Raw genomic sequence first — 24,859 nt, 5'->3', positions numbered from 1 at the left:
TTTTTTCAGAGAGGAAGAGAGAGGGATAGAGAGTTAGAAACATCGATGAGTGAGAATCATCGATCAGCTGCCTCTTGCACACCCCCTACTGCGGATGTGCCCGCAACCAAGGCACATGCCCTTGACTGGAATTGAACCCGAGACCTTTCAGTCCACAGGCCAACACTCTATCCACTGAGCCAAGCCGGTTTCGACAGCAATTTGTTATTATTAAAAGGAACTATTCCAACCAGCATGGATATCATGATTTTAAATAAATGTTCACTAATTTGTTAGTGGCGACAGTGTTCTAATTTGACTCTTGGTTTGCCAGCAAGGGATAAACAATTGATTATCAGTGTTTTTCTCTTCTGGGACTTAATGCACCTCTTTTATTTCTTGGAGGGACTTAATGTATCTTTTATTGACTTATTAAACTTATTAACATAGTAACCCTTTATATATTTTGTTGTCATCAGTATTTTTCCTCAGTTTGCCTTTTAACTTTTTACAATATGCAGTAGTCAATCAGTGTTGTTAAGAACAATCTATATATATTCTCACCCCATTCTCAATTAAAAATGGGCCAAGGACCTGAATAGAAATTTCTCTAAAGAAGATATATATGTGACCAATAAGCACATGAAAAGAAACTCAAAGTTGATCAGAAGGGAAATAAAAATAAAAACCACAGTGAGCCATGTCACACCCACCAGGATGGCTATCATGCAAAGCACAGATAATAAGTGTTGTGCAGGTATGGAGAAATTGGAACCCTGGTTCACTACTGGTGGGAATGTAAAATGGGGTAGCTATTTCAGAGGTGCATGTGCAATCTGGCAGCCCCTCAAAACATTACACATGAAGTCCCCGTCGGACACCCAGTCATTTTGGACACTCAAGTGGGGCACCAAGAGAAATGAAGACAAATGTCCACACAAAGACTTGTCCATGAGTGTTCATAGCAGCATTATTTATTATAGTCATTATTTATTATACAATCACATGTCCATAAACTGATATATGGATAAACAAAAGGCAGTATATCCGTGCTATGGAATATTATTTGGCAATAAAGAGAAATGAAGTACTGATACATGCAACAACATGGATGAACCTTGAAAATATTATGTTAAGTGAAAGAAGCCAGTCACAAAAGACCACTTATTGTGTGATCCCACTTAAATGTAATTGTACTGATTTAAGAGAGGAGAGAGAGACAATCATTGATCTGCTGCCTCCTGCATGCCCCACACCGGGGATCAAGCGCACAATCTGGGCATGTGCTCTGTCTAGAAATCGTACTGTGACTTGCTGGATCATAGGTCAACACTCAACCACTGAGCAACACTGGTCCGACTGTATGATCCCATTTATATGAAGTGCTCAGAATAGGCAAAGCCTAGGGCTTGGAAAGGGGCAGAACAGGGGTTTGAGGGGTTGGCTGGTAGTACAGGATTTCTTTTTGAAGCAATGGAAATGTTCTAAAGTTGATTGTGGGGATGGTTGCACAATTCTGTGAATATACTAGAAGTTGTTGCATTGTACAGTTAAAAAACCGGTAAATTGTAGAGTATGTAAGTTAAATCTCAACAAAACTGTTAAGTGAAAACAACCCTATGCCTTGTGGATACCCAAAAGCTTTCCCAAAGTGGCTGTTAGTTGTCATGGGAACGGGACTTTTATCCCCAGGGTCTCGTTCACGTCAGATCCAAGAATTCTGGCTGGCCCCACACCACAAGAACCCTTCATGGAACTCAGCCCTTTTCTGAAGTTCTACTCCTCCCCTCCTCCTTGCCTCTTAGACATGTTCATGGCTTCCTTGTCGATGGGGTGGAGGAGTCAGGAGGGATGGTGCCATAGAAGGGCAGGCAGCTTTCAAAGCAACGTCCAGTATCCTGGATGCGCTTCACCCATTTTTTAAAGGATATTTTATTGATATTTTTTTTACAGAGAGGAAGGGGGAGGGATAGAGAGTTAGAAACATCGATGAGAGAGAAACATTGATCAGCTGTCTGCTGCACACCTCCCACGAGGGATGTGCCCGCAACTATGGTACATGCCCTTGACCGGAATCAAACCTGGGACCTTTCAGTCTATAGGCAGACACTCTGTCTACTGAGCCAAACCGGTTAGGGCTCTTTTCATTTCTAATTGGGGGCTTCTCCTCAGCCTTTCACCCCCCTCCCCATGTCACTCAGGCTCTCTCCAGCCGCTCCCCATCCCCTCCTGTCACCGATCTCTTCCCTAGCATCTCTCAGACAGAGCTAGTTAGAGTCACACAAACCTTTTGTGGCCATCCTCCACCCAAGGAATACATAAAGATATCTCTTACAAAGATAAATATCTTCCAAAGAGAAATTCTGTCGTCGGCTGTAAAAGACACTCATTGTGGCTAGGGTTTCCTGTTTGTTTTTAAAGTGGAGAGGATAACTTAACAAAACTCCTGTAGCTTGAACCATTATCAATGCTTTGCCAATCTTGTTTTCACATAAGACAAACTCATTTGGGGGCTTTTAAAATACAAATACATACAAATGCTCCTATCAGAACAAGACATAGAATCCAGGCTTGACAATGGGTTCTTTCCCAGCACTAGGAAGCCAGGTGGCGCGGTTGGCTCAGGTGTATGGAACCTTGAAGAGGGTGGGAGGGGGGAGGGGAAAGAGGAGGCGGAGGGCAGGTGTCCCGGGAGGGAGCGGAGGGCGGGGCTAGAAGGCGGTGTCGGACGCGGCGTCCTGGGGCGCCCCCTCGCGGGAGTAGAACTCCTCGATCACGCTCTGCGGGATGCGCTTCAGCATCTCCTTGGGGAAGATGCGCAGCAGCTTCCAGCCCAGGTCCAGCGACTCGAACACCGAGCGGTTCTCATAGGGGCCTAGGGACCGAGCACCACGAGTGTCAGGGTGTGTGTGTGTGTGTGTGTGTGTGTGTGTGTGTGTGTCGGGGTCAGGGGGTGACCGCCCCACGCGCCGCCTCACCCTGGTTGATGAAATTCTTCTCGAACTTCTGCAGGAACTCCAGGAAGAGCAGGTCCTCGGGCGTGAGCGCCTCCTCCCCCACCACCGCCTTCATGGCCTGCACGTCCTTGCCGATGGCGTAGCAGGCGTACTGGGGAGGGGGCGCGGGCGGCGGTCAGCGGGCTCAGCGCCCGACCCTGGGGCCTCCGGGTGGCCGGGCTGGGGGGCCACTTTCGGGGAGGGGTGTTGCCAGGAGAAAAGCTCGGGGTCTATCTAGATCGGCCTCAGACCCTCAGCATCTGAAGCCAGCCCCGCCTCCTCCCCAACCTCCACCTCCTGGATCCCCGGCCCGCTGCTTCCTACCAGCTGGTTGGAGACGTCACCATGGTCCTTTCTTGTCATGCCCTCCCCAATGGCGGACTTCATCAGCCGCGACAGGGAAGGGAGCACGTTGATGGGCGGGTAGATCTGGGGGAGCAGAAGGTGTGGCGGAAGGCAAGGTCCAGACTATCCCCTCCTTCCCACCCTGCTGCTCCCCACCACCCATGGTGGTCTGGATCCCCCCACATCCTACAGAGAAGCGGGTTACACGCCCGCCTCCATCTCTCAGACTCCAGGGCTGGGTGTGTAGGTGTCTGCATGAGCAGGGGGAGCTGACAGGACAGCAGTGAGGAAAGCCTCACCGTTTCAAAAAGTGTGATGGTTGGACGAGACCAGGTTGAAGCTTACGTTAGTAGCTACCCAGAAAGAAACTGCCCAGCAGAAACCGGTTTGGCTCAGTGGATAGAGCGTAAGCCTGCGGACTGGAAGGTCCCAGGTTCGATTCCGGTCAAGGGCATGTACATTGGTTGCGGGCACATCCCCAGTGGGGGGCGTGCAGGAGGCAGCTAATCGATGCTTCTCTCTCATCGATGTTTCTCACTCTCTATCCCTCTCTCTTCCTCTCTGTAAAAAAAATCAATAAAATATATTTAAGAAAAGAAAAGAAAGAACCTGCCCAGCAAAGAGGAAAAAGTCATGGGGGTTGCCTTGACCACATATTCTAACCCAGTGGTCGGCAAACTGAGGCTCGAGAACCACATGCGGCTCTGGAGCCGCGGTGTGCCGCCTTGTTGACTAATGAGTTTGCCGACCCCTGTTCTAACCCATCGGCACATTATTTACCATCTACTGGTGCCGGTTACCCATTGTTTTCTGTTCGGAAAAGGGAAGAGAGATGGCATTTCTTTAGTATCTACTGTCTGCCAGGTACTTAGTTTTACAATGTATTTTATCTTCCAAAGGGCAACTGTGTGATAAGTATTGTGATTCCCGTGTTAGAGAAGAGGAACCGAGGATCAGCGGGTGGAGTGTTTTCTCAGGTTCCCAGAGGTCAGGTTCCCAGAGCCAGGTCGCCTGGATTCTACCCAGACCTGCCCTCTGTGCCTGAGCCAGGTCTTGGGTGGGGGGGAGGGGAAGGGGGGGTGCTCCTCTATGGGGCTAGCCTTGCGGGCTCCTCCTAATTCGCGGAGACCTGAGACACAGAGGGGGCGGAGAGAGCAGGAGGCGGGTGGGAGGGGACAGTACCTGTCTGTTATGGAGCTGTCTGTCCACATAGATCTGCCCCTCCGTGATGAAGCCCGTCAGGTCTGGGATCGGGTGGGTGATATCTATGAGGAAATTCACCGGCCTCAGTGGAGATGGGGACCAAGTCCCCACCCCCTCAGGGCCATCTGGGTCCTTTAAGGAATAGACGGGAGGCAAGGAGAGGACAGTGTCTACCCTAAGGAGGGCCAGAACTCCTGCACATCTGGGCAAGGAAGCTCGGGCCCTTTAAGGGGGGGTGGGGAGGGAGGGCAGGGGCCTGCGGAGTGCAGTGGGCAGGGAGGAGGCTCACCGTCGTTGGGCATGGTGAGGATGGGGATCTGAGTGATGGACCCGCCCCGGCCGGACACTCGGCCCGCCCGCTCGTAGATGGTGGCCAGGTCTGTGTACATGTACCCGGGGAAGCCTCGGCGCCCGGGCACCTCCTCCCTGGCAGCGGAGACCTGCAACACCCACGGGCATGGGGGGAAGAGCGGGGGAGGCTGAGACAGGGAAAGGTGAACGGAGGCTCGGTGACTATGGGAAATGGATGGGGTGAGGGTGGGGGCAGGCCTGGGTGGGCGAGCCCCGGGGTGCAGGGGCTGGGATGGACCTGACTCCCCTCACCAGCCACCTCACCTCCCGCAAGGCCTCGGCGTAGGAGCTCATGTCCGTGAGGATGACCAGCACGTGCTTCTCACACTGGTAGGCGAGGAACTCCGCGGCCGTCAGAGCCAGGCGAGGGGTGATGATCCTCTCGATGCTGCAGACGCGGTCAGGGTTGGAGTGGCTGTGCTCTGAGCTGCTCCAGCACTGACTGGGAAGGGGCTGGGGGGCTGGGGCTGTGCAGAGCAGCAGGGGCGTGGGCTCGACCAGCCCCTCCCAGCCCCCAGGTCAGGGCTGTGGCTCCAGGGAGCGGGCACTCTACCAGGACCCCCACTCTTGGCCCATGGCCCAAGGTGGGGAAGGAGCAGAGGCTGGGGCAGGCGGGGTGCTGGGGGAGAGTGGGGCAGGCAGGCCTGGGAGTATCTGAGGAGGGTGGCAGCCCGTTTCGGTGGCCTGAAGGTGAGCGGCTCTGGCTCAGCAGAGGGAGGCCTCTTCCCCTGGGGCATCCGCCTGGGGTCAGCGGGAGCCCTGTGCCTGCTGTCCTCGGGACCCTTCCCTCACTGGCCCCCCATGTTCCCGGGCATCAGTGTGACTGCTGGGCCCTGGCCACCCCTTCCCGCCCAGCATTCCTGAGGCCCCGGGGTGAGGGCAGGCTGGTGGCTGTGGGCCCCTCCTTTGGTGATGTCATCCCGGCCTCCAGAAGTCTGTCCGTGGTTTTGGGAGAACTCTCAGTACCCAGGACGGTTCATTAGAATTATGGATTTTTTTCCATCCACTTGACCCCCCTCCCCTTTAAACTCACATGTTCTAAACTTTAAAATAGCAGGGGTTTTTTTTTTGTTTTGTTTTGTTCTTTTAAACAAATAGTTTAGAGCAGTGGTCGGCAAACTGCGACTTGAGAGCCACATGCGGCACGTTAGCCCCTTGAGTGTGGCTCTTCCACAAAATGCCACGGCCTGGGCGAGTCTATTTTGAAGAAGCGGCGTTAGAAGAAGTTTAAGTTTAAAAAATTCGACTCTCAAAAGAAATTTCAATCGTCGTGCTGTTGATATTTGGCTCTTTGGACTCATGAGTTTGCCGACCACTGGTGCAGGGAAACATCTCGTCAGTGGTGACGTATGGGAAGGATGAGGAGCACTGACGTGGGTGGGGCCGTGGTTGGCCGCAGGCGGTGGGAAGAGCAGAGGGGCTGTGGGCCGCCGGAGTGATTCCTACCCCTGGCCAGCCTCAGTTTCCCCCTCTGCACAGCAAGGGCCTGTTCTCCCGGCCCCGGCCCCTGGCTGTAGCTCTGGGAAACCCCGGAGCCCCTGGACCCTGGGTCCTGGAAGGGGACGAGGCCTGCTGCCTCAGGAGAGACTCACGTGGGGTCGTTGGCCAAGTTCAGGAAGAGGCAGACGTTCCCCATGCTCCCGTTCTGCTCGAAGTCGGCCTTGAAGAACCTGGCCGTCTCCATGTTCACCTGGACACACAACGGGGAGGGCTTGGGCGGGCCCTGCGGCCTGAGGGAGGGCCACGCCCCTCCCGTCTTTTCTCCGTGAAGCCTGGGGACTGACTGGCTAACCGTCACTGGGGTGGCCCTGGGGCTGGGAGGGCAGAGCTGGTTCGCTGCCCAGTCCTGGGCAGGGTCTCATCAGACCCCAGACTTCCCCAGGGTGAGCTCTGCTCAGTGCCATCCCGCCTTCTGGGCCACCTGCTTCCCTTGAACTTCCCGTCCACGCCCCACCCCCGGGCCTTTGCATCTGCCTCCCCAAGCTGTCCTGTCTCCCCACATTCCCCTGTGGACTCGCCTTATAGCCGCCACGGCCTTTGGGGTGCCCTGAGGGACACAGGGCCCTTGTCACCAAGCCCACCGCACCCCTCCAGTCACGCTCTTGCCTCTCCCACCTGCAGGCCCAGAGGCTGACAGCTTCTCTCAGAGAAGGAGTGCGCCGCCCCTCACCGGGAGCAGATCGGGCCATGCCTGGGGGCCCAGGGAGACAAGGCTGCCCGCCCACAGCCTCCAGAGCTCGCCACCTGCCCGCCCTCTCACCCCCATGGCTGCAAAGACGATGGCGAAGTTGTCGTCGTGGTAATCCATCACGGCCTTGGATTTCTTCACCAGCCCGGCCTGGCGGCAGATCTGGGCGGCGATCTGGGGGAGTGAGGAGGGGAGGCGGGGGGTTAGGAGGAAGGACAGCAGGGCCCTCCGCTCAGAGGCCATTGGGGAGGGAGGACGGGGCAGTCCCCAGTCTGTCCCCTGCCAGGACGCCAGGGGGAGGGACCCGCAGAGATGAAAGGGCTACCCAGGCCCTCCAGCTCGGCCTGCCCGCCCGTGGGAGACACTGCCTGGTCTGCGGCTGCTAAGGGGCTGAGGGTGGCCGTCAAGAGGAGCAGGCGGAGTGACAGTGCCAGAGAGCAAGGGCCGCAGCCTGGGTGTGGGGCAGCTTGGCCTTCAGAACCCCTGTGCCTCCCCCACCCGCCTGCTGGGGGGTATCTGGGCACAGAATTGCCCGGACGGAGGGGTGAGCAGCTAGCAGCCACACAGACCAGACGTGTGTGTGAGGTGGAGGACAGGGGTGCTGTGCCCTCTGGCCTCTCAGACGGTTCGAGAGTGAGCTGGGGAGCAGCCGGGAGTGGGGGGGGGGGGGCAGGGAAGGAGCATCTGGCATCCTGGCACCCCCGCTACCACTCTTGGTGGCAGAGGCGGGGCAGGAACCTGCTCGGGGGGGCTCCGGGAGGCCGTGGGGCTGGCAGGAGAGGGGTTCACTCGGTGCTCGGAGGAAAGCCCGAGACAAGGCCCACTGGGCAGAGCTGACAGCTGAGCGGGGCTGTCGCCACAGGGCTGGCTGCCCACAGGCTCTCTCCTGAGCCGGTGACACCCCACTCACCGGGGCAGAGGTCTGCAGACCTGCTTGGGGACGACGAGGAGCCCTGCAGACCTGGGTTGCCAGAGGACCGTGCCAGTCTGAATGCTGAGGACCCCCACTCAGCGGACCCTCCCGCTCACTCTGCCCTGTCCCTCGTCCTTGGCGGTGCCTGGGGGCTCCCACACGCCCTACCTCGTTGTGCGGGAGCCCGGCCGCGGAGAAGATGGGGATCTTCTGGCCGCGGGCAATGCTGTTCATGACGTCGATGGGCGAGATGCCCGTCTGGATCATCTCCTCCGGGTAGATGCGGTCGTAGGGGTTGATGGGCTGGCCTGGGAGACGGCAGCCAGGGACCTGTGCTTCAGGGTCCAAGTTCCCCCCTTGTGCTCCCCAGCCCTCCTCCGCCTCCAGAGCGGCCCTGTGGACAGCATTCTCTGCCTGATGGGAAGGGGCTCTCGGGCACCACCTCCTAGGTGAGCTACTGAGCCGTGAAATGTGGTTCTGCTTTCATTTTATTGAGGGAGTTTGTTAAGTAGCCCCATGTCCAGTGCCCCCTCGGACAGTGCTTGCCTGGGACACTGGAAGCCACCAGGGGGCGGGAGCTCAGGCTGAGGGCCCCGTGGTCAGAGCCAGGGCCTCCTCCAGACTCACAGATGCTCTGCAGGGTTAGGAGGACCTGCGGGTGGGCTCAGAGGCCTCCTGTTTGAGGGGACTTTGTTCTGTGCTCTGCCTCCCACGAGCCAGCTAAGAGGCCCTCTATCACATGCTCAGTGAACTGATGGGGAAGGGTCAGAGGACTCGAGTCAGCCTCCCTGTGAGAGGGGGAGAGCCTGGGAGGGGCCGAGTCTGCCTGTGCAGGCCGCCCTGCCAGCTCTCCTGGGGGGAACAGGGAGCCGGAAGGCAGGAGCGTGGTGGTCTTGGGATGCCTGTGGAACCCTGACAATGAATATGGCATCGTACGGATGGATGTGGAGTGCTGATGGTAGCACTTCAGGGTGAGGGCCCTGGGGGTACCGAGGGCCTTTGCTGCTCTCCTGTCACTCGCCGTTGGCCTTGAGTCTGATCCACCCCAGAGGTGAGCCCTGGCCTGTGTTTGGTGGAGGTGGTGACTGGGCGTGGGGAAGGGGGTTGAGGGCTGGATCCCAAAAGCCTGTAGGCTCTCCGGTCACTCACCATTGATGTCGAGGAAGTCCTCCGCCATGACCATCGGCCCCCTGTCGATGGGTTTGCCGGAGCCATTGAACACCCGACCTGGGCGGGGACGGGGGGATTGGAGAATGTCAGGGCCAGCCCCGGGTCTCTCACTGCTGCCCGCCTCCCACACCACCACCACCTCCCACCTGCCCCCCTCATGCCAAATGCTCTGTCTCCTCCCCGCTCAACCCTCGGTGACCCCCAGAGAGCTGGCTATGGTGACTGTCTCCTTAGGAGTTTTCCTTTCTTCCCTGGAAACCTTCATAGGCAAGGCCTCTCATGGGGTGATTTGGGGGAGGTGGGGGGCTGGGAAGAGGAGGGGACCAGGTAGAGCAGATCTTGGGAGAAAACTTGGGGATGTGCAGTCCATTCAGGCTGACCCCATATAGACGGCTGCCAGCTGCGCCTCTAGTTACTGAGGCTGCCTTCCTCATCCACGGAGCACCTGCTGTAGTCAGGCCCCGAGCTGGGGGCGAGGGTCACAGAGCGAAGAAGACGTGACCCCTGACCTCAGAGAGTTCACAGGTGAGGCAGACATGTACACAGGCGTGACAATGCGTGTGCTCAATGCTCGGTGGAGACGTGGGATGGCAGGACAGACGAGCATACCCACCCTGTCCCACCCCCACCCCCACCCTCACCCCCACCCCACCCCCACCCCTCACCCAGCATGTCCTCTGACACCGGAGACCGGAGGATGTCCCCCGTGAACTCGCAGGTGGTCTTCTGAGCATCAATGCCAGAGGTCCCTTCAAACACCTACGGGACAAGAGGTCAGCGACTCCAAGGAGGGGCTTGCACGAGAGAAAGGGCCTCCATTCTCCCATGTGTGCCCAGCACTGAGCAAGGCACTCTCCGGAGAATGGGACACTTCCTGCCTAGAGCCTGTCAGATAATGTGGGGACTTTGGGGGTGTATTCACTTATTCACCCAGCCAGCGTCTCATGGACACCACCTACCTGAACAATGGCCTTGCTCCCAGACACCTCGAGCACCTGCCCGCTCCTCTGAGTCCCGTCTGGGAGGGTGAAGTTGACGATCTCGGCATACTGGGCGAACTGGCAGGAAGGGAGAGCAGCCCAAAGCAACACTAAGACCAGAGGTGAAGTTCCTGTCCCCTTCCCAGCCCTCCTTGGTCAAGTCCCAAGCTTCTGTCCCCCCTCTTGTGCTCAGACACTGTTGGAAACACACGTGAGGGGCCGGAAGTGGCGAGGTTGAATTCTTTCCCGCAGGCAGGATACCTGAATGGGTAGAAGCACCAGCTTTAGAGTTGGAAGACTGGAGTTAGAATGGAAGCTCTGATGCTTAGAGGCTGTGCGCCTTGGGAAGTTATATAATCTCTCTGAGCCTTAGTTTTGTCACCTTTAAAATGGGGATAATAATAATAATGCTACTTCACAAGGCTGCTACGGGGGAAAAAGAGATAACATATGTAAAGTCTTTAATTGAGGTACGCTCAGCACCTCATAACAGCTCAATACAATGTAGTAGCTATGATGGCTCTTTAGGTCTGTGGGATGGTCCCGTTGAGGCTGGAGAATAACGGAACACACTGTGCCCACTCTAGGAGCCAGGTTCCCATCTTACCCATGTCTAGAGGAAGCTGCGAGCTGGGTCAGGGAAGCTGGGCTGGGCCCCGCCGCACTGACACTGGTGCTCAGCTCTCATCAGCACCGAGAGAGCTCAGTCCAGTACCTACACTTTCCTCCCAAGGGAAATGCTGGAGAGAATCCACAGCATTGTCTAGGCTCCCTCAACTGGCTCCTAGATGGCTGACTTCCTTCAGGGAGTAAGTTATAACCTTAAGCCACTAAAAATAAATGGTAAAAAGACAACACCCCTCCATTCAAACTTCCTAATATTCTGGAAAATCAAAGTTCTTTTCTAAATACTCCTTGGACATTCGTGGAAAGAAAACAAATGACAGGTGAAATAGAAAAGACTAAAAAGGCATCACTTGGGTCATGACCCATAGGACACATCAAGCTGCGCCATGTTTTCTGATCCTAACCAGAGGAGGACAGAAATCAGGAACAAGACGGACACACGTCATACTTTGGGGGAACTTAAAGGCATTCTAAATATAGAAGAATTAGAAAACATTCAGTACTGAACAATAATGAAAAACTACATATCAACATATATGTGATGCATGTAAAGCTTTATGCTTATATTTAAAAAGATAAAAGGTTGAGGAAACTAAAAAGAAAAAAAAAGAACAGCCTTAAAACTCCAAGAATGTAGAAGAAATAATAAAAGGGCAGAAATCATTAACAGAGAAAAACATATAATAGAGAAGGTCTACAAAGCCAATTGGTCCTTTGAAAGCCCAATGAAATAGATCTCTGGCAACACTGATTTAAAAAAAAAAAAAAGTAGGTATAAATAAATAATTGTTGGAACAAAAAAGTCAAAAGAAGCTATACTAATTAATAATACTGAAAAGGTAACAAAAGGGATTATGAACAACTTTATGCAATATATTTCAGAACTTAGATGAAATGAATAAAGTCTTAGCAAAATTCAACTCAAATCAAAACCAATTAAAAACAAAATGGAAAGTCAGAATATTCCAATAGCCATTAAAATATTAAATAGTTCAAAATGTTTCCCCGAAGGAAACACCATCCCAGGTCGTTTTACCAGAGAGTTCTAAGAAGTAAGGAACAAATTGTTTGAAACTCATTCAAGCTTTTCGAAAGACTGGAAGAAAGATATGATCTTTAATTCATTTTATGAGGCAAGCACAACCTTGTTGCTAAAATAAGAATTGTGGGGAAATTATAGGCAATCTTACTCATGAACATAGAGACCAAAATCCTAAACAAACCTTTAGCAAACAATGTTCAGCAATGTGTGTGTGTGTGTGTGTGTGTGTGTGTGTGTATCTATATATATACAAGTTACAAGTAAATCAAATAATAAAATTTTTTTAAAGCAAATACGAAAACAAACACAAGTAAAATAATAAAAACCAAGTTGGGATTATTCTAGGAATTCAAAATTAGTTTAATTTTATAAAGTCTATTCATGCAATTTCTTTATTAGTGGATAAAGAGGTTTTTAAAACTTGTGGTCATCTCAAACACTTTTTAAAAAGTTAAAAAAAAACAACCAAACCCTTAAAACTATCCATGATTAAAAACGAAAGACAAGAACAGGGGTTGGGAGGTCAGAAATATGGTGATGAAAGGAAACTAGGCTTAGGGTGGTGAGCACACAATGCAACAACTAAGGCTGCATCACAGAGCTGTACACCTGACATATAATGTGTTAACCAATGCTGCCCCCAATGAATTTAATTTTTAAAAATGTAAGAACAGAACTACTCTATAAAAACAGAATAAAAAGAAAATTCCTTAACCCCCAAAAGTATCCCCCAAATTGAAAATATTATCCTCAATGGTATAACATATAAACATCCCTTTTAAAATTAGGAGCAAGACAACAATGCCTGCTGTCATCATCTGTTCAGTGTGCACGGGAGGAACTAGACAAAGTAATAAGATGAACAGAAAATAAAGATTAGAAGGAAACAAAATGGCAAAGTGAAAGCTCCCCAAATCCTAAACCAATAAAGAGCATAGCCCTCCAAACGCGGTAGACCAATTTCTTCTATAGATGCGGAAATGGTAAATTGTTACTCAGTAAATTAATCCATGTATCAAATAAATTACAAGTAGGGTTTATTCCAAGGATGTAAGCCTAGGTCAATCAACCTTAGGGAATTTGCCAACAATTGACAACATAATAATGATAATAGGGAGTTTGTCAACATAAGTGAGAAGAAACACTCCAGAGGCTTAGGTAAATAGAAACTTAAAATGTGTTTGACAAAGTTCGGCAGCTGTTTCTAATACAATTTTATGTAAAACAGGAGCGGAAGGCAACTCTTTGAACACTAGACAGTTTACCAAACCAACATCAACATCCCGGTAAACGGTGAAATGCTAAACATCTTCATTTCCAGTAAAATCGGTAACACAGCGATACAGAGCCACATGTATCACTGTTGTTACTTAATTTTTTTTTTTGGGGGGGGGGGGAGAGAGGGAAACTCCAAACAACCAAACCAAACCAAACAAAAAGAAAAAGAAAAAAAGTATGCCAAAACCATAAATGGAAAATGTTCTTTTTTTCTTTTTTTTTCTTAAAAAAAGTCAAAGTCTCTCTGGAAATGTTCCAGATTGCAGAAGACTAAACAAACATGATAACATAATGATCAACATTATGGAGAGCATTATGTCATAATTTCCTTTACATGCACATGATACTATAGAGCTAGAAAAACCCAGGCTCTAGTCAAAACAAAAACAAAACGACAAACCCCCAAATTAATAAGAGAATTTGGCTGAATACAAAATAAACATATAAAAATCAAATACTTTTTCTTCCTTTTCTAGCAACAAGCAGAAGAGGAAATGAAAAAAAAAAAAAAGCATTCCATCCACAATAGGGCCAAAACTCATAAAATACAGGAAATAAATTTAACAAGAAAGACAGGAGAACAATAATAAAATTTTATAGGACATAAAACAAGCCCTGAGAAAATGGAGAACAACATTGTTTTTCAAGACAGAATGATTTACCATCATAAAAATATAAATCCTTTCAAGAGTATTCCCAAATTAAATGCATTCCCAAAAGCTTCTTGTTTCTCCTGGAATTTAAAATGACCTTAAAATTCATATAAAGATGCCTGAGAATATCCAAAAACAGTTATAGAAAAGATCAGGGATAGAGGACTTGCCTTAGGGGTGAGTGTTGTGTGAGCAGACAAATGGGTAAGTGGGACAAACTAGAGAATCCGGAGACAGAAGCCAGGTTTTAGGGATTAAACACAGCATGTTAGCTCACTGCGGGGAAATACTTTATTGAACCAATGGTGCTAACATAACCAGGTGTCTACTTAGAAAATGCCCACATTAGAAACACAAATACATGCCAGGCATGTAAAATTTTTATACATAAAGCTAAGACAAACAAGCAAAAGTCCTGGAAGAGCTTTTCTTCTTCCCTTTCTTTCTGAATAAATCCAGTTAAAAGCAGGATGAGAGAGATGGCTTTCAGACAAGACAATGAACAACTGGAAATAGAAACATGTTTCCTTTCCATTTGGTAAAGATGCCATACACAGATGTGGACAAGAAGCAAAGAGCTCCCCCGACTCCAGCCACGCCGCTCACAGAGTGAAATATAAGCAGATAAAAAGATGCTCATCTCCCCTCGTCCTCCGTCCTCCGGGAAAGCCACAGAAAAGCAAGCCAGGACTCATTTCCATCTACTTGACAGACAAGATTAAATCAGAGAACCCAACCAGGGCAGGCAAGGGTGCTGAGAAGTGAATCCTCTCTTACAGAGTTGGTAGGAAGGTGAGTTACCTGAATCTTGCTGGGATAAACCCCAAACTGTCAATGTCTATTTAAAAATAAACATATCCGTTGAGCCAGCAATTCATTTGAGGGCATCTCTCCTAGAGCAGCCATAAATACACCCGTATAAAGAGGATATATATTGTTGTACTATCTGGAACAGCAAAACCCGGAAACACATTGACTGACTGTGAATAAGTCACAGGACATCCACACTGTCCCTGCTATGCTGCTAGAAAAAAGAATGAGTAAAATGTGCATCCATTTGAGGAAATGTGCCCACTGTGCCTCTAGGTTTATGAAATTAAATGCATTCCCAAAAGATTCTTGTTTCTCCTGGAATGTAAAATGATCACCAATATAAACTGCTGACATGCCTGTATTTGCCAATATAGAGCAGGATGTGTATGTGGGTTATTTCAATAGGTTAGGGGCAGATAGTTGAAGTTTGTGTGTCTATTCTTTGTTTCAGTAAATCCAAGGAGCATTTTAAAAAATTTTTTAAATGAAATAAAAAAATTTGGAACATGTTCAAATGGTTCCCCATCATTACTATCATAGTACCCCCTGCGCTTCACAAATCAGTGACCTTAATGGCCAGGCGGGGCGGAGGGCTCCGTTTGCCAACCGGGTGTGAGCAGCTGGGGCTCCACTCCCCCCCGGGCAATCCCTGCTGGGGTTGAACCCGAGGCAGGAGGGTAGGCAGCACTGACAGTCACCGAGGGAAGCTCTGGCTTGGGTCCTTCCTCGACCTGCGAAGAAGATGCCTGGACGGCGACCTGATTCTCCTCAAAACCACCCCCCAGACCCTTTGGAGTGGGGGTTTTGGGGAGGGGGCTTGGCCCAAGAGCAATGCTCAGAGGTCCGCGGGGCGGCTAACTCCCAGCCGTCTTTGGCTTCTCGGCCACAAGAGGAAGCCCGAGAGCAAGGGCTGTGAGGCCTGGGACGCAGGTGAAATGAGTCCCGGTTCTATTCCCTCTGCGGCTGTCTGAACCCGCCGCGGGCCTCTTGGCGGAGCTGAAGGTGGACCGCTAATTCCCGGAGGGAAATTGCTGGACCCCCGGAGGGAAATTGCTGGACGGAGCATAGGCCAGAGTGGGCCCAAAGGAAATCAGACAATGGGCCCAATAGAAATCAGGCAGCAGGGTGATTAAAAACAAAACAAAACAAAACAAAACAAAACAACCAACATCCCTTCAATGTGGGTTTGTGCGGACGAGCGAGGGTGGGAGGAAAGGAGAGTGAAGACGGTGTGTGTCCCTGAAAAGTGAAATCAGAGAAAAGGAACTTTAAAGCGCAGAGAGACCACAGTCACACAGTAGGAAGAACTGTCAGAACGTCACACCCAGGCATGGGACGTGCAGCCTGGGATCCTTCAGGAGGTGAATGTCGGGCTCGGGGTGTTCCTGTGTGGGAATCCATTTGTAGGGCGTGGTGGGCACAGCCACTGAGTTCGGAGCAGAATCCCATGGAGGAGCAATGAGCTTTTAACGGGAGGAGCGCGTTTCCCAGCCACCCGCTGAGCAAGCCTCGTTCCCTCGACTCTCACTGTCCTCACTAAGGGCATTGTCGGGAGTGGGGACTGTACAGGACAGCCCGTCTCCTCTGCTGGGGATTCAACCGGTTCTCAGCCAGCCTCTCAAGCACAGGGCAGCTGCTGTACACACTCGGAGGGTCAGGAAAAGACTGGCAGGAGCTTGCACCTCGGAAAATCAGATGAAACTGTGGGAACTACCCAGAAAATGCACAGGGACATGAATGCATACCTTCAAACGTTTGCGTGCAAGTTCAAGGCCCTAATTCCCTGGGCATAGAACCTCTGGTCTACACAAAATTCTTCCCCCAGTATTTTTCTGAGGATGGAAGCAGGAAGTTAATTGCCTGTGTGATTCGATGCGGACGGGAGGTGGCGCTGTCGAGGAGGAATTGTCGCATTTTGCCCAAGCAACTCCAGAAACAGGGAAAGGGGTGCATAAAGTGAGACGGTGAAGTAGGGGTGCATAAAGGTGCCTTCTGAACTCATAAAACAAAAACTACCGATTCCTCTCATTCTCCCCGAAAGCCCGGGGTCCATCACTCAGCTATCCTTTCTTTAAGAGTTCCAGATGTATGCGATCAAAATAGAACCGAGGTCTGGGGAGCTGATTCCAGTTTCCTAGTCCGGCCCATTTCACATTGAGAAAACGGGTGTCTGCCTAGGTACTGACTCTTCATACGGCAGCGGGTCCTGCAGACGGACAAGTAGGGTAGGGAGTGGGGTGGAGGTGGGCGGAGGCAGGAGATGGCACTAATGCTGAGGCAGGCATATGAGCACATCTGCCCTCCAGCAAGAGCTATTGCTGGCAGTTCTCAAGGAGATCAATAATTATACATTTACCCGATGGATCCTCACAGCAGCACTACGGTCACGTGATAGATGAGGAAACTGGGACTTGCAATCCTAGTTCTGTCAATTGGGAGTGGAGCCCAATATTCTGTATTTTTTTTCTTTTTAAAACATATATTTTATTGGTCTTTTACAGACAGGAAGAGAAAGGGATAGAGAGTTAGAAACATCGATGAGAGAGAATCATCGATCAGCTGCCTCCTGAACACCCTCCACTGGGAATGTGCCCGCAACCAAGGTACATGCCCTTGACAGGAATCGAACCTTGAACCTTTCAGTTTGCAGGCCGACGCTCTATCCACTGAGCCAAACCGGTTTGGGCCCAATATTTTGTATTTCTAACAAGTTTCCAGTTGGTACTGATGCTACTAATCTAGAATTAACAGGTGACTAGCAGTGGGGTGAGATGGAGCTGGGATTAAAAGTCACTGTGTCAGACTGCTTGGCCCCAGTGCTCACATACTTAACTGCTCCACGACTGCCTCCCAGGGAGTCCTCAACATGACTGGGCCAAACAGTCATGTCCACTGATGTGGGATCTGTTTTCCAGAAATGAGTGGGTCTGATCTATTTAGTATAGTTGGCTCCGGTTTTGGGGGGAATACTTTTATTGATTTCAGAGAGGGAGAGAGAGAGATTTCCTACTGGGGATCAAGTCCACAACCTGGGCATGTGTCCTTGCCTGGAATCAAACCTGGGACCCTTCAGCCTGCAGTCTGACACTCTGTCCACTGAGTTAAACCAGCTAGGGCTGGCTCAGGTTTTGACAGGTCCATATTTAGCCATGCTAATACTTATTCATTCATCTCACCCACTTATTCACCCTCCCTTTGAACACACTGAGTCCCTTTGAACACGCTGGGTGTTCCACAAAAGTGCAGTGAGGGGCCCTGGAGCTCAGGGTTGATAAAACGCCATCCATGCCCAAGAGGAGGGCACCGTAGGGGGAAGTGGACAGGGAGGTAACCTGTTGCTGGCTGGTGACCAGATGCCCCAATAGGCGGGATGCTGACCATGAGGCGGTGCACAAAGCTGAGGGAGTTCCATGTGGCCATTCTAACGATGAGGAAAGAGGCGCAATGGCCTAGACTCCCCAGCTCATTGGTGATAGAAGCAGGTCCTCCAAGGCCTAGAGTAGGACCCCCCCGCCGCCCCCCTTTCCCCAGAAAGGCAGGAAGGGGAAGCCTGGAGAGCTGGGGAGGAAGATGTGGGCGTGAGTGACAGGGGGCAGCTAGGGGCAGGGCAATTTAGAAGAAATTCTGCAAATCCTGCCCAGGGGTCAGGGGCTCCTGGGGTTTGGCCTCGGTGCCTGGGAACAGGCGGAAGTCTTACCTTGACCTGGTCCAGCACCACCAGGGGCCCATTGACGCTGCACACGGTCCTGTAGGCTGGGGGAGGAGTGGGGGAGGGTGTCACATCTCAACATACACACACACACACACACACACACTCACACACACTCACACACACACACACTCACACACACTCACACACACACACACACAGGCATCTTTGGCCTTCCCTTCCCTCCCTGCTAAGCACCAGCCCCTCCCCTCCCTGGCCTGGGCCATCAGGGTCATTAGCTGTGACAGAGCCAGCCACCATTGCTGTAAGGGTCATGCCCCTGCCTGCAGGGCTCCGCCGCCTCGGACACCTGCAGGAGGCTGGGGGAGGGCCGGGGCCAGGGCAGAGGCCCCTAGGAGTCCTCCCCTCCCCAGCCACACAGAGGCCTTTCTCACCCCCGAGGCTGCTTCCCCTCCAGCCTCAGCCCCTCCTCACCCGCTCCGTCCTCTCTGACCCGCAGTGTTTTCCCAAAGCCCCCAGCCCCCAGCCGTGGCCATGGCCCTCCCCTGCCCTCGCCAGGACCACACTTCTCTGTCACCCCACGCTGACCGAACACTGTGTGGAGGGGTGCGGGCACCAGTGAGAGAAACCAGCCCGAACCCCTGCTCTGCCACGAGGCCCTGCCAGGGCGGCTCCGGGCTCCCACGTCCCCCAGGGGCCTGAGGGGAGGAGAGAAAGCCACAAGGAAGGAGGAAGCAGCCCAGCAGTGGCTGCAGTGACTCACAAAGCGGGAAATGAGCTGCACTTGCAGAGAGCGATTGGGTTACACTTCACAAACACTTCCTCGCCGCTGCGGGGCCCCAGGAGCAGCAGCCATGCCAGCAGGCAGGAAGCCTGCTTTGGCTCCTGGAGGGGCTGGCTGAGGGGCCCTGGGGCCCTCACTCACTCAGACCCCTGGGTACCGAGACCTTTGCTGGCGTCCTTATAAAGCCCGAGACAGCCGGGATGCAGGAAGTTGGCAGGCAGGATGGGCAGGGTGTGTGAGGTCGCTGGGTCACTCACAGGCTGGAAGGACTGTGGTCCACACACCCTTTTATTTATTTATTTATTTATTTATTTATCAAAATATATATTTTATTGATTTTTTTTTTACAGAGAGGAAGGAAGAGGGATAGAGAGAAAACATCGATGAGAGAGAAACATCGATCAGCTGCATCCTGCACGCTCCCCCACTGGGGATGTGCCCGCAGCAACCAAGATACTTGCCCTTGACGGGAATTGAACCCAGGACCCTTCAGTCCGAGGCCGACGCTCTATCCACTGAGCCACACATCCTTTTAGCAGACGGAACACGGGGCCCCTGTCACTCAGCTCGCAGGTGGCAGAGGGGGGGCTGCCATCCTTCTCAGACACATTACCTTATGCTTGTAGGCCAGCCTGGCACCAAGCCACCCCACACCTGGGAAGCCAAAGGGCCCCCCCCGCTCACGCCCCCTGGTGGTCAGACTCCTTACTTTTGTTGGATATGAGTTACTTTCACTAAAACTCCACTGGGTGAGGGTGTTTTTGCCCAGATAACTGCGAGGCTTTCCTGGGTTTAGACAACTAGGAAGCTTAAGGACAGGAGGAGGGCGCCACAGCTGAGTCCCTCTTGGGCTTGGGCCTGGCGCAGGGTGGCACTGAGGCAGGGGAGCGGGAAGGGGTGCCTCCTCCATCGGCCTTCCTGAGACGTGGTAGCCTCTCCTCCAGCTGCCGGCCCACCCCCTACCTCTCCATTGTCCGAGCTGACACTTCGGGTTGCACTTCGGGCTGCAGGCTGGCGGAGCCCCGCCCTGACCCCGTCTCCCCACCGCCTTCCCCATCAAAGGCGCAGCAGGGGCTCCGGCAGCGCGCTAATGAGGGCGGCCCAGCCTCACACCTGCAGAGGCCGGGAGGGGGCGGAGGCGGGCGCCCAGGCGTGAGGCCAGGGCGGGGGCAAGCCCGGGGCAGCAGGTCCCTCACCTCCTCCCTGATCCTGCTGGAGGGATTAGGGGAGGGGGGCAGGGGCCGGAAGCCCAGGCTTCTTAGAATCAGCCCTGGACCCTGCCGGGTGGAACTCTCGGGACAACCTCTCTGGCCTTGCAGTTCAAGAAACTGAGGCAGCGTGGCACTCAAGCCCCTGGGCGGCCAGACCTGGTTCCACCCCTCCAGCCAGGCCACCAGCCTGGCCATCATCACTTTTTATTTTATTTTTTAAAATATATTTTATTGATTTTTAAAAAATATACGTTATTGATATTTTACAGAGAGAAAGGGAGAGAGATAGAGAGCCAGAGACGTCGATGAGAGAGAAGCATCGACCAGCTGCCTCTTGCACACCCCCTACCGGGGATGTGCCCGCAACCAAGGTACATGCCCTTGACCAGAATCGAACCCGGGACCTTTCAGTCCGCAGACCGACACTCTACCACTGAGCCAAACCGGTTTTGGCTGATTTTTTTTTTTTTACAGAGAGGAAGAGAGAGGGATAGAGAGTTGGAAACATCGATGAGAGAGCAACATCGATCAGCTGCCTCTTGCACCCCCCCCCCTACCCCCACTGGGATGTGCCCGCAACTAAGGTGCATGCCCTTGACTGGAATTGAATCCGGACCCTTCAGTCCGTAGGCCAACGCTCTATCCACTGAGCCACACCGGTTTCGGCAAAGCCATCATCACTTTTGCTCATGCTGTGCCCCCACCCCTCACCTATCAGCCTAGCAACCTGTGCCCCACACCACCAGGTAAAGCTCCCTGCCACCTCCTTCCCTGGGGAACAACTGTAGCTTCTGGGGGTGGCAAAGGAGTCCCTTCTCTCCTGGAGTGGACATTGTTGGGGTTCACTCCTCACCCCAACGCCACCTCCCCCCTTCTTTCTGGCTCATTCCCTCTCCCCCAGCCACTGACGCGCCTCAGGCCACCTCCTCCTCTGGGATCCTCCTGGATTCACCCCCCCACCCCTTTGGTCCAGGGAGCCCTGGGGCTGGGAGCCAGCTGCCCTCCTCCTGTGCTCCGGTCTCCACACCAAGTTCTCCTGGGAGTGCTTACAGGCCCGGGTGGAAGGCCAGACTCGGAGGAGGAGTTCGGCCCAGCTCAGGAGGGCAGCAGCTCTGGGTTCGGTGCCTGTTCATGCCCCTCCCCCCAGGGAGAACCCCTCAGGGCCTGAGGAGGAAAGCAGGGAACTGGTGAAGCTGCAGGTGCAGGGCACATGGGGAACCCTGCCTGCTCTGGGGGTGGGGGCTGGCCCAGGATGTCCCTGTGAGGACACTGGTGGTGGCCTTGGCCATCGCAATGACATCTCTGCTCCCCTTGCACTGACCCTGGCCTCGGGGTCGGCTGTTGTGTGTGAACACCCTTGTCCGAGTGGGGTCCACACAGAGCAGCACATTTGCAAACCTGGGGCTGGGGGGGGAGGGGGAGGTTGCTGTCACCCCTGGATTCCAACCTGGGTCAGACTTGACCCAGGGCTTGTTGACTATAAACAAGGGAGGGATCTGACTGGAGGTGGGGGTGGGGGCGGGGGTGCAGCCTGCAGGGTTCCTGGGCGGGTACATTCCAGGGAGACGGAAAGCAAGGCATGTCGGTCCAGACTCCAGAGCCCACCACCCACTCAGGACCCCGGGGTCCCGGCAGCCCGCCCGTTCCCACAGGGAGGAGGGATGACGGGGGAAGGGACTGCACCAGGGTGAGCGGACTCCTCTCAGGTCTCCGGGCCTGGGCTCCGGACCCAAGTGGGGCCCAGTCACGGCATATTTCTGGGCCTTGAGGACCCCCCTGCCGTGGAGGAGGATCGGGGCCCCCATCCTCTCTGCACCCACACGGGGCAGAGCTGGCAGGGCATCTGGACAGCCTACACCACTCCTCTCACTTGCTCCTCAGCGGGATGTGCTCCACCCTCAGGGCCTGCTGGGGCCTAAGGAGGTGCCTCACACCCCCTGGACTCCTCCGGGGCCTTGGGGCTCAGCTCCCACACACAGACCAGGCTCTCAGCTGCCTCTCGGGCCACTCCTCCCCCCATCAGGTGTAACTGGAGAGGAGGGAGGGGCCGCTGTGCCAGACCAGCTTCTCCCAAACACACCCTCCTCGAGGCCTCTGGCTCGGCTCAGCTGGTGCCGGCCAGGCCGGTTTCCTCCGGTGGGCAGTGGGCCGGGCTGCTGAGAATTCTAGACTAAGCCGGGCGGGGAGAGTGACCTTGGGCTAGGAGAGATGGCGGGAGCAAAGGGCTCCCTTTGGTCCTCAGAGCCTCGCCGTGTTCTCTGTCCCGGACACCTGAGCTCGGGCCACCTCTGCAGGGCAGGCCCTCTGCAGCCTGCAAAGATGCCCTCTGGCCCTCACACCTGTGCCAGGCGCTCCCCCTCCCCTGCCACACACACACACACACACACACACACACACACAGTCGTGGGCAGCCCCTGAGCATGCCTCCCGTGTCCTCCCCGTGAGCATGCACGCTGGAGCGTCTACACTCCCACATACACACCCTCACCCTCAGTGTACAAGTTGCACACACAGCATCTCCCTTACCCACTTTGTCCACAATGACATAGATACCCACATTGCTTCACTCTGATCACACACACACTCGAGCTGTCACACACCTTCACACATATCCTCACACGAGTGAAGATGGGAACACGGAGGCATGTGCCTTGCCTGGTTATGCACACAGACAGCACCCCAGCACGCACACACGGCACGCACCCATTGATGTGACACACACAGTGTCACATAGGTCCCATCCAGAGGATTCACACCAGCTCTGCATTGCTATACATCCCCCCACCCCCCAAGATCACTCGGCCACACGTTTCCTCATGCTGGGCCTTAATACATACCCCAAACACACACATTCACACACACACACACACACACACACACACACACAACACGCTCTCTCTCTCTCTCTCTCTCTCTCTCTCTCTCTCTCTCTCTCGGGCAGTTGGTGCTCTCTCTGGACTTGGGGTCCCCATGCAGGTCCAGAGTGAGGACAGGGAGCTTCTTGCACCGACTCCCCTGCCCTCTCCTCTGGAGCAACCTGGGCTTGGACCCCCATCTCTCCTCCTGCAGCGGTGGCTCCTGTGCAGGCAGCTCATGGGATCACTCCACCGGACTGAAAGCCCCTGGGCCACCCCCCCTCTGGTCCTCCTCTCCCTGAGGCTAAAAAGCAGCCCCTGAGCACCAATAGCCCACCCACGCCCACCCACTGGGGGTCATACTCACTGACACGCGGGTGAGTGATGTAGTTTCGGGTGACCGCCTGCGCGTGCTGGCGAGCTGTGCCCAGGTCGCCACCACTGCTGGGGAGCCCCCCAGGCCTCCTGTCCACCTCCATGGCCATGGCGCCGTGTGGGGCTGGAGCAGAGTGTCCGAGCTGCTGACGCAGGTCCAGCGCTCCAGACCCAGCCAGAGCTGGAGAGAGCCGACCAGCCAGTCCCCTGTGGCTACCCCTCCCTTCTCTCCTCCCCCTGGTCAACTGTAAACAGGGAAACTCGGTTTCCTGGAGGAATTCCAGGTCTGGGAGGTGCCCTAAGCCACCTGAAGGAGGATGGGGGAGGGGGGCACAGGGGTCTGGCTGGCCTCTCTCCCCTCTTGTGGTTCCTCCACCCCAACCTGAAGCCCATGTGAACTCATTTCTCTCCCCTCCCATCCCCCCTCCAGCTTGGAACTTCAGGTGGTCTTACAGCCCACACCCCTCACCACCTCTCTTCCTGGTTTCCCCTCAATCTTCGCCTCACCGTCCCCGCCAGCAACCCGCCCTCACCCTGCACCCCTTTCCCTGACCATACGGGGTACTGCTTCCCACAACTCCACTACCCTCCTTTTCTGAACACCGAGGGAGGGTCATTCCTGGATCAGCTCCAGTACCGCCTCTTACAGGAAGCCTCCCCTGGATCCTCCAGCACACCCGCCACCACACATCTGGTCCCTTTCCTGTGTCAGGGGACCAAAGTTCTGCCACCCCAAAGCTGCCTTTGGGATTTGGGGGATTGCTGTTAAACTGGTTATTAAGAAACAAAAGACTCAGAAAGAACCTTTGCCCGGCTCCCCGTTCCTGCCTACAGATCAGAAGGGAAACCGGCTTCAGTAAAGACCCTCAGCACAACCAGCTGAGCTTCACTTACTGAGGCCCCAGAGGAGCTTGCTGATGAGCCCTCACCCCCTCACCAGGCCCCGTGGTTTCTGGGTTGCTCAGCCCAAATCTACCTCCAGGTGCTTCTCTCTTCCCCCATTACCTGCAGATCACCCGTTTTTACTTTTAAAGTCTAATACCCCACTGCCCCCTTTTCTCCTTTGTCCAAAATGACACATATAAAAAAAAATGACACATATATCCAATATTGCCACGCTGTCTTTGGAAGAGTCATGCTTTTATGAATTCTAGGTGTGCTTGTATTAAAATTCCGTTTTCTCCTGTTCATCTCTGGCCATGCGGTTACTAGCCCAGCTAGAAGAACTCAGAAGGTGGGAGGAAACCTATTATTATTTTTTTTTAGCCCCCACACCCCTTGGGAAAGTTCTCTTTGGCTGCCGTCCCTGGTCTGGGAGCCCTGGAGTTGAGCGTGTCTCCCTCCATCTGACTTGGGTTCCTTATGCCTTTGTATCTCCTACTCTTGACAGCTCCCTGAGAACCCAAACGGGCCTCTCTCCGTCTGC

At 53.6% G+C, this 24,859-nt stretch overlaps 1 protein-coding gene across 1 annotated transcript; it reads right to left on the bottom strand.

Annotated features, from left to right (window-relative positions):
- Positions 1 to 929: 929 nt before the first annotated feature.
- On the bottom strand, positions 930 to 23,543 carry ATP6V1B1 (ATPase H+ transporting V1 subunit B1; the record flags this gene model as incomplete). Its single annotated transcript, XM_084901259.1, has 14 exons — positions 930 to 2,854; positions 2,958 to 3,087; positions 3,300 to 3,404; positions 4,503 to 4,585; positions 4,813 to 4,963; positions 5,139 to 5,262; positions 6,467 to 6,564; positions 7,135 to 7,236; positions 8,144 to 8,283; positions 9,125 to 9,202; positions 9,811 to 9,904; positions 10,105 to 10,203; positions 18,236 to 18,291; positions 23,426 to 23,543. 14 exons carry the CDS (start codon positions 23,541 to 23,543, stop codon positions 2,691 to 2,693), a joined length of 1,542 nt encoding a protein of 513 aa, XP_084757385.1. The 3' UTR covers positions 930 to 2,690.
- Positions 23,544 to 24,859: the final 1,316 nt, after the last annotated feature.

This window comes from Pipistrellus hanaki, assembly GCF_964339955.1.
Source record: "Pipistrellus hanaki genome assembly, chromosome: 12".
Lineage (NCBI taxonomy): Eukaryota > Metazoa > Chordata > Mammalia > Chiroptera > Vespertilionidae > Pipistrellus > Pipistrellus hanaki.
This window is presented reverse-complemented; position numbering and strand designations above follow the sequence as displayed.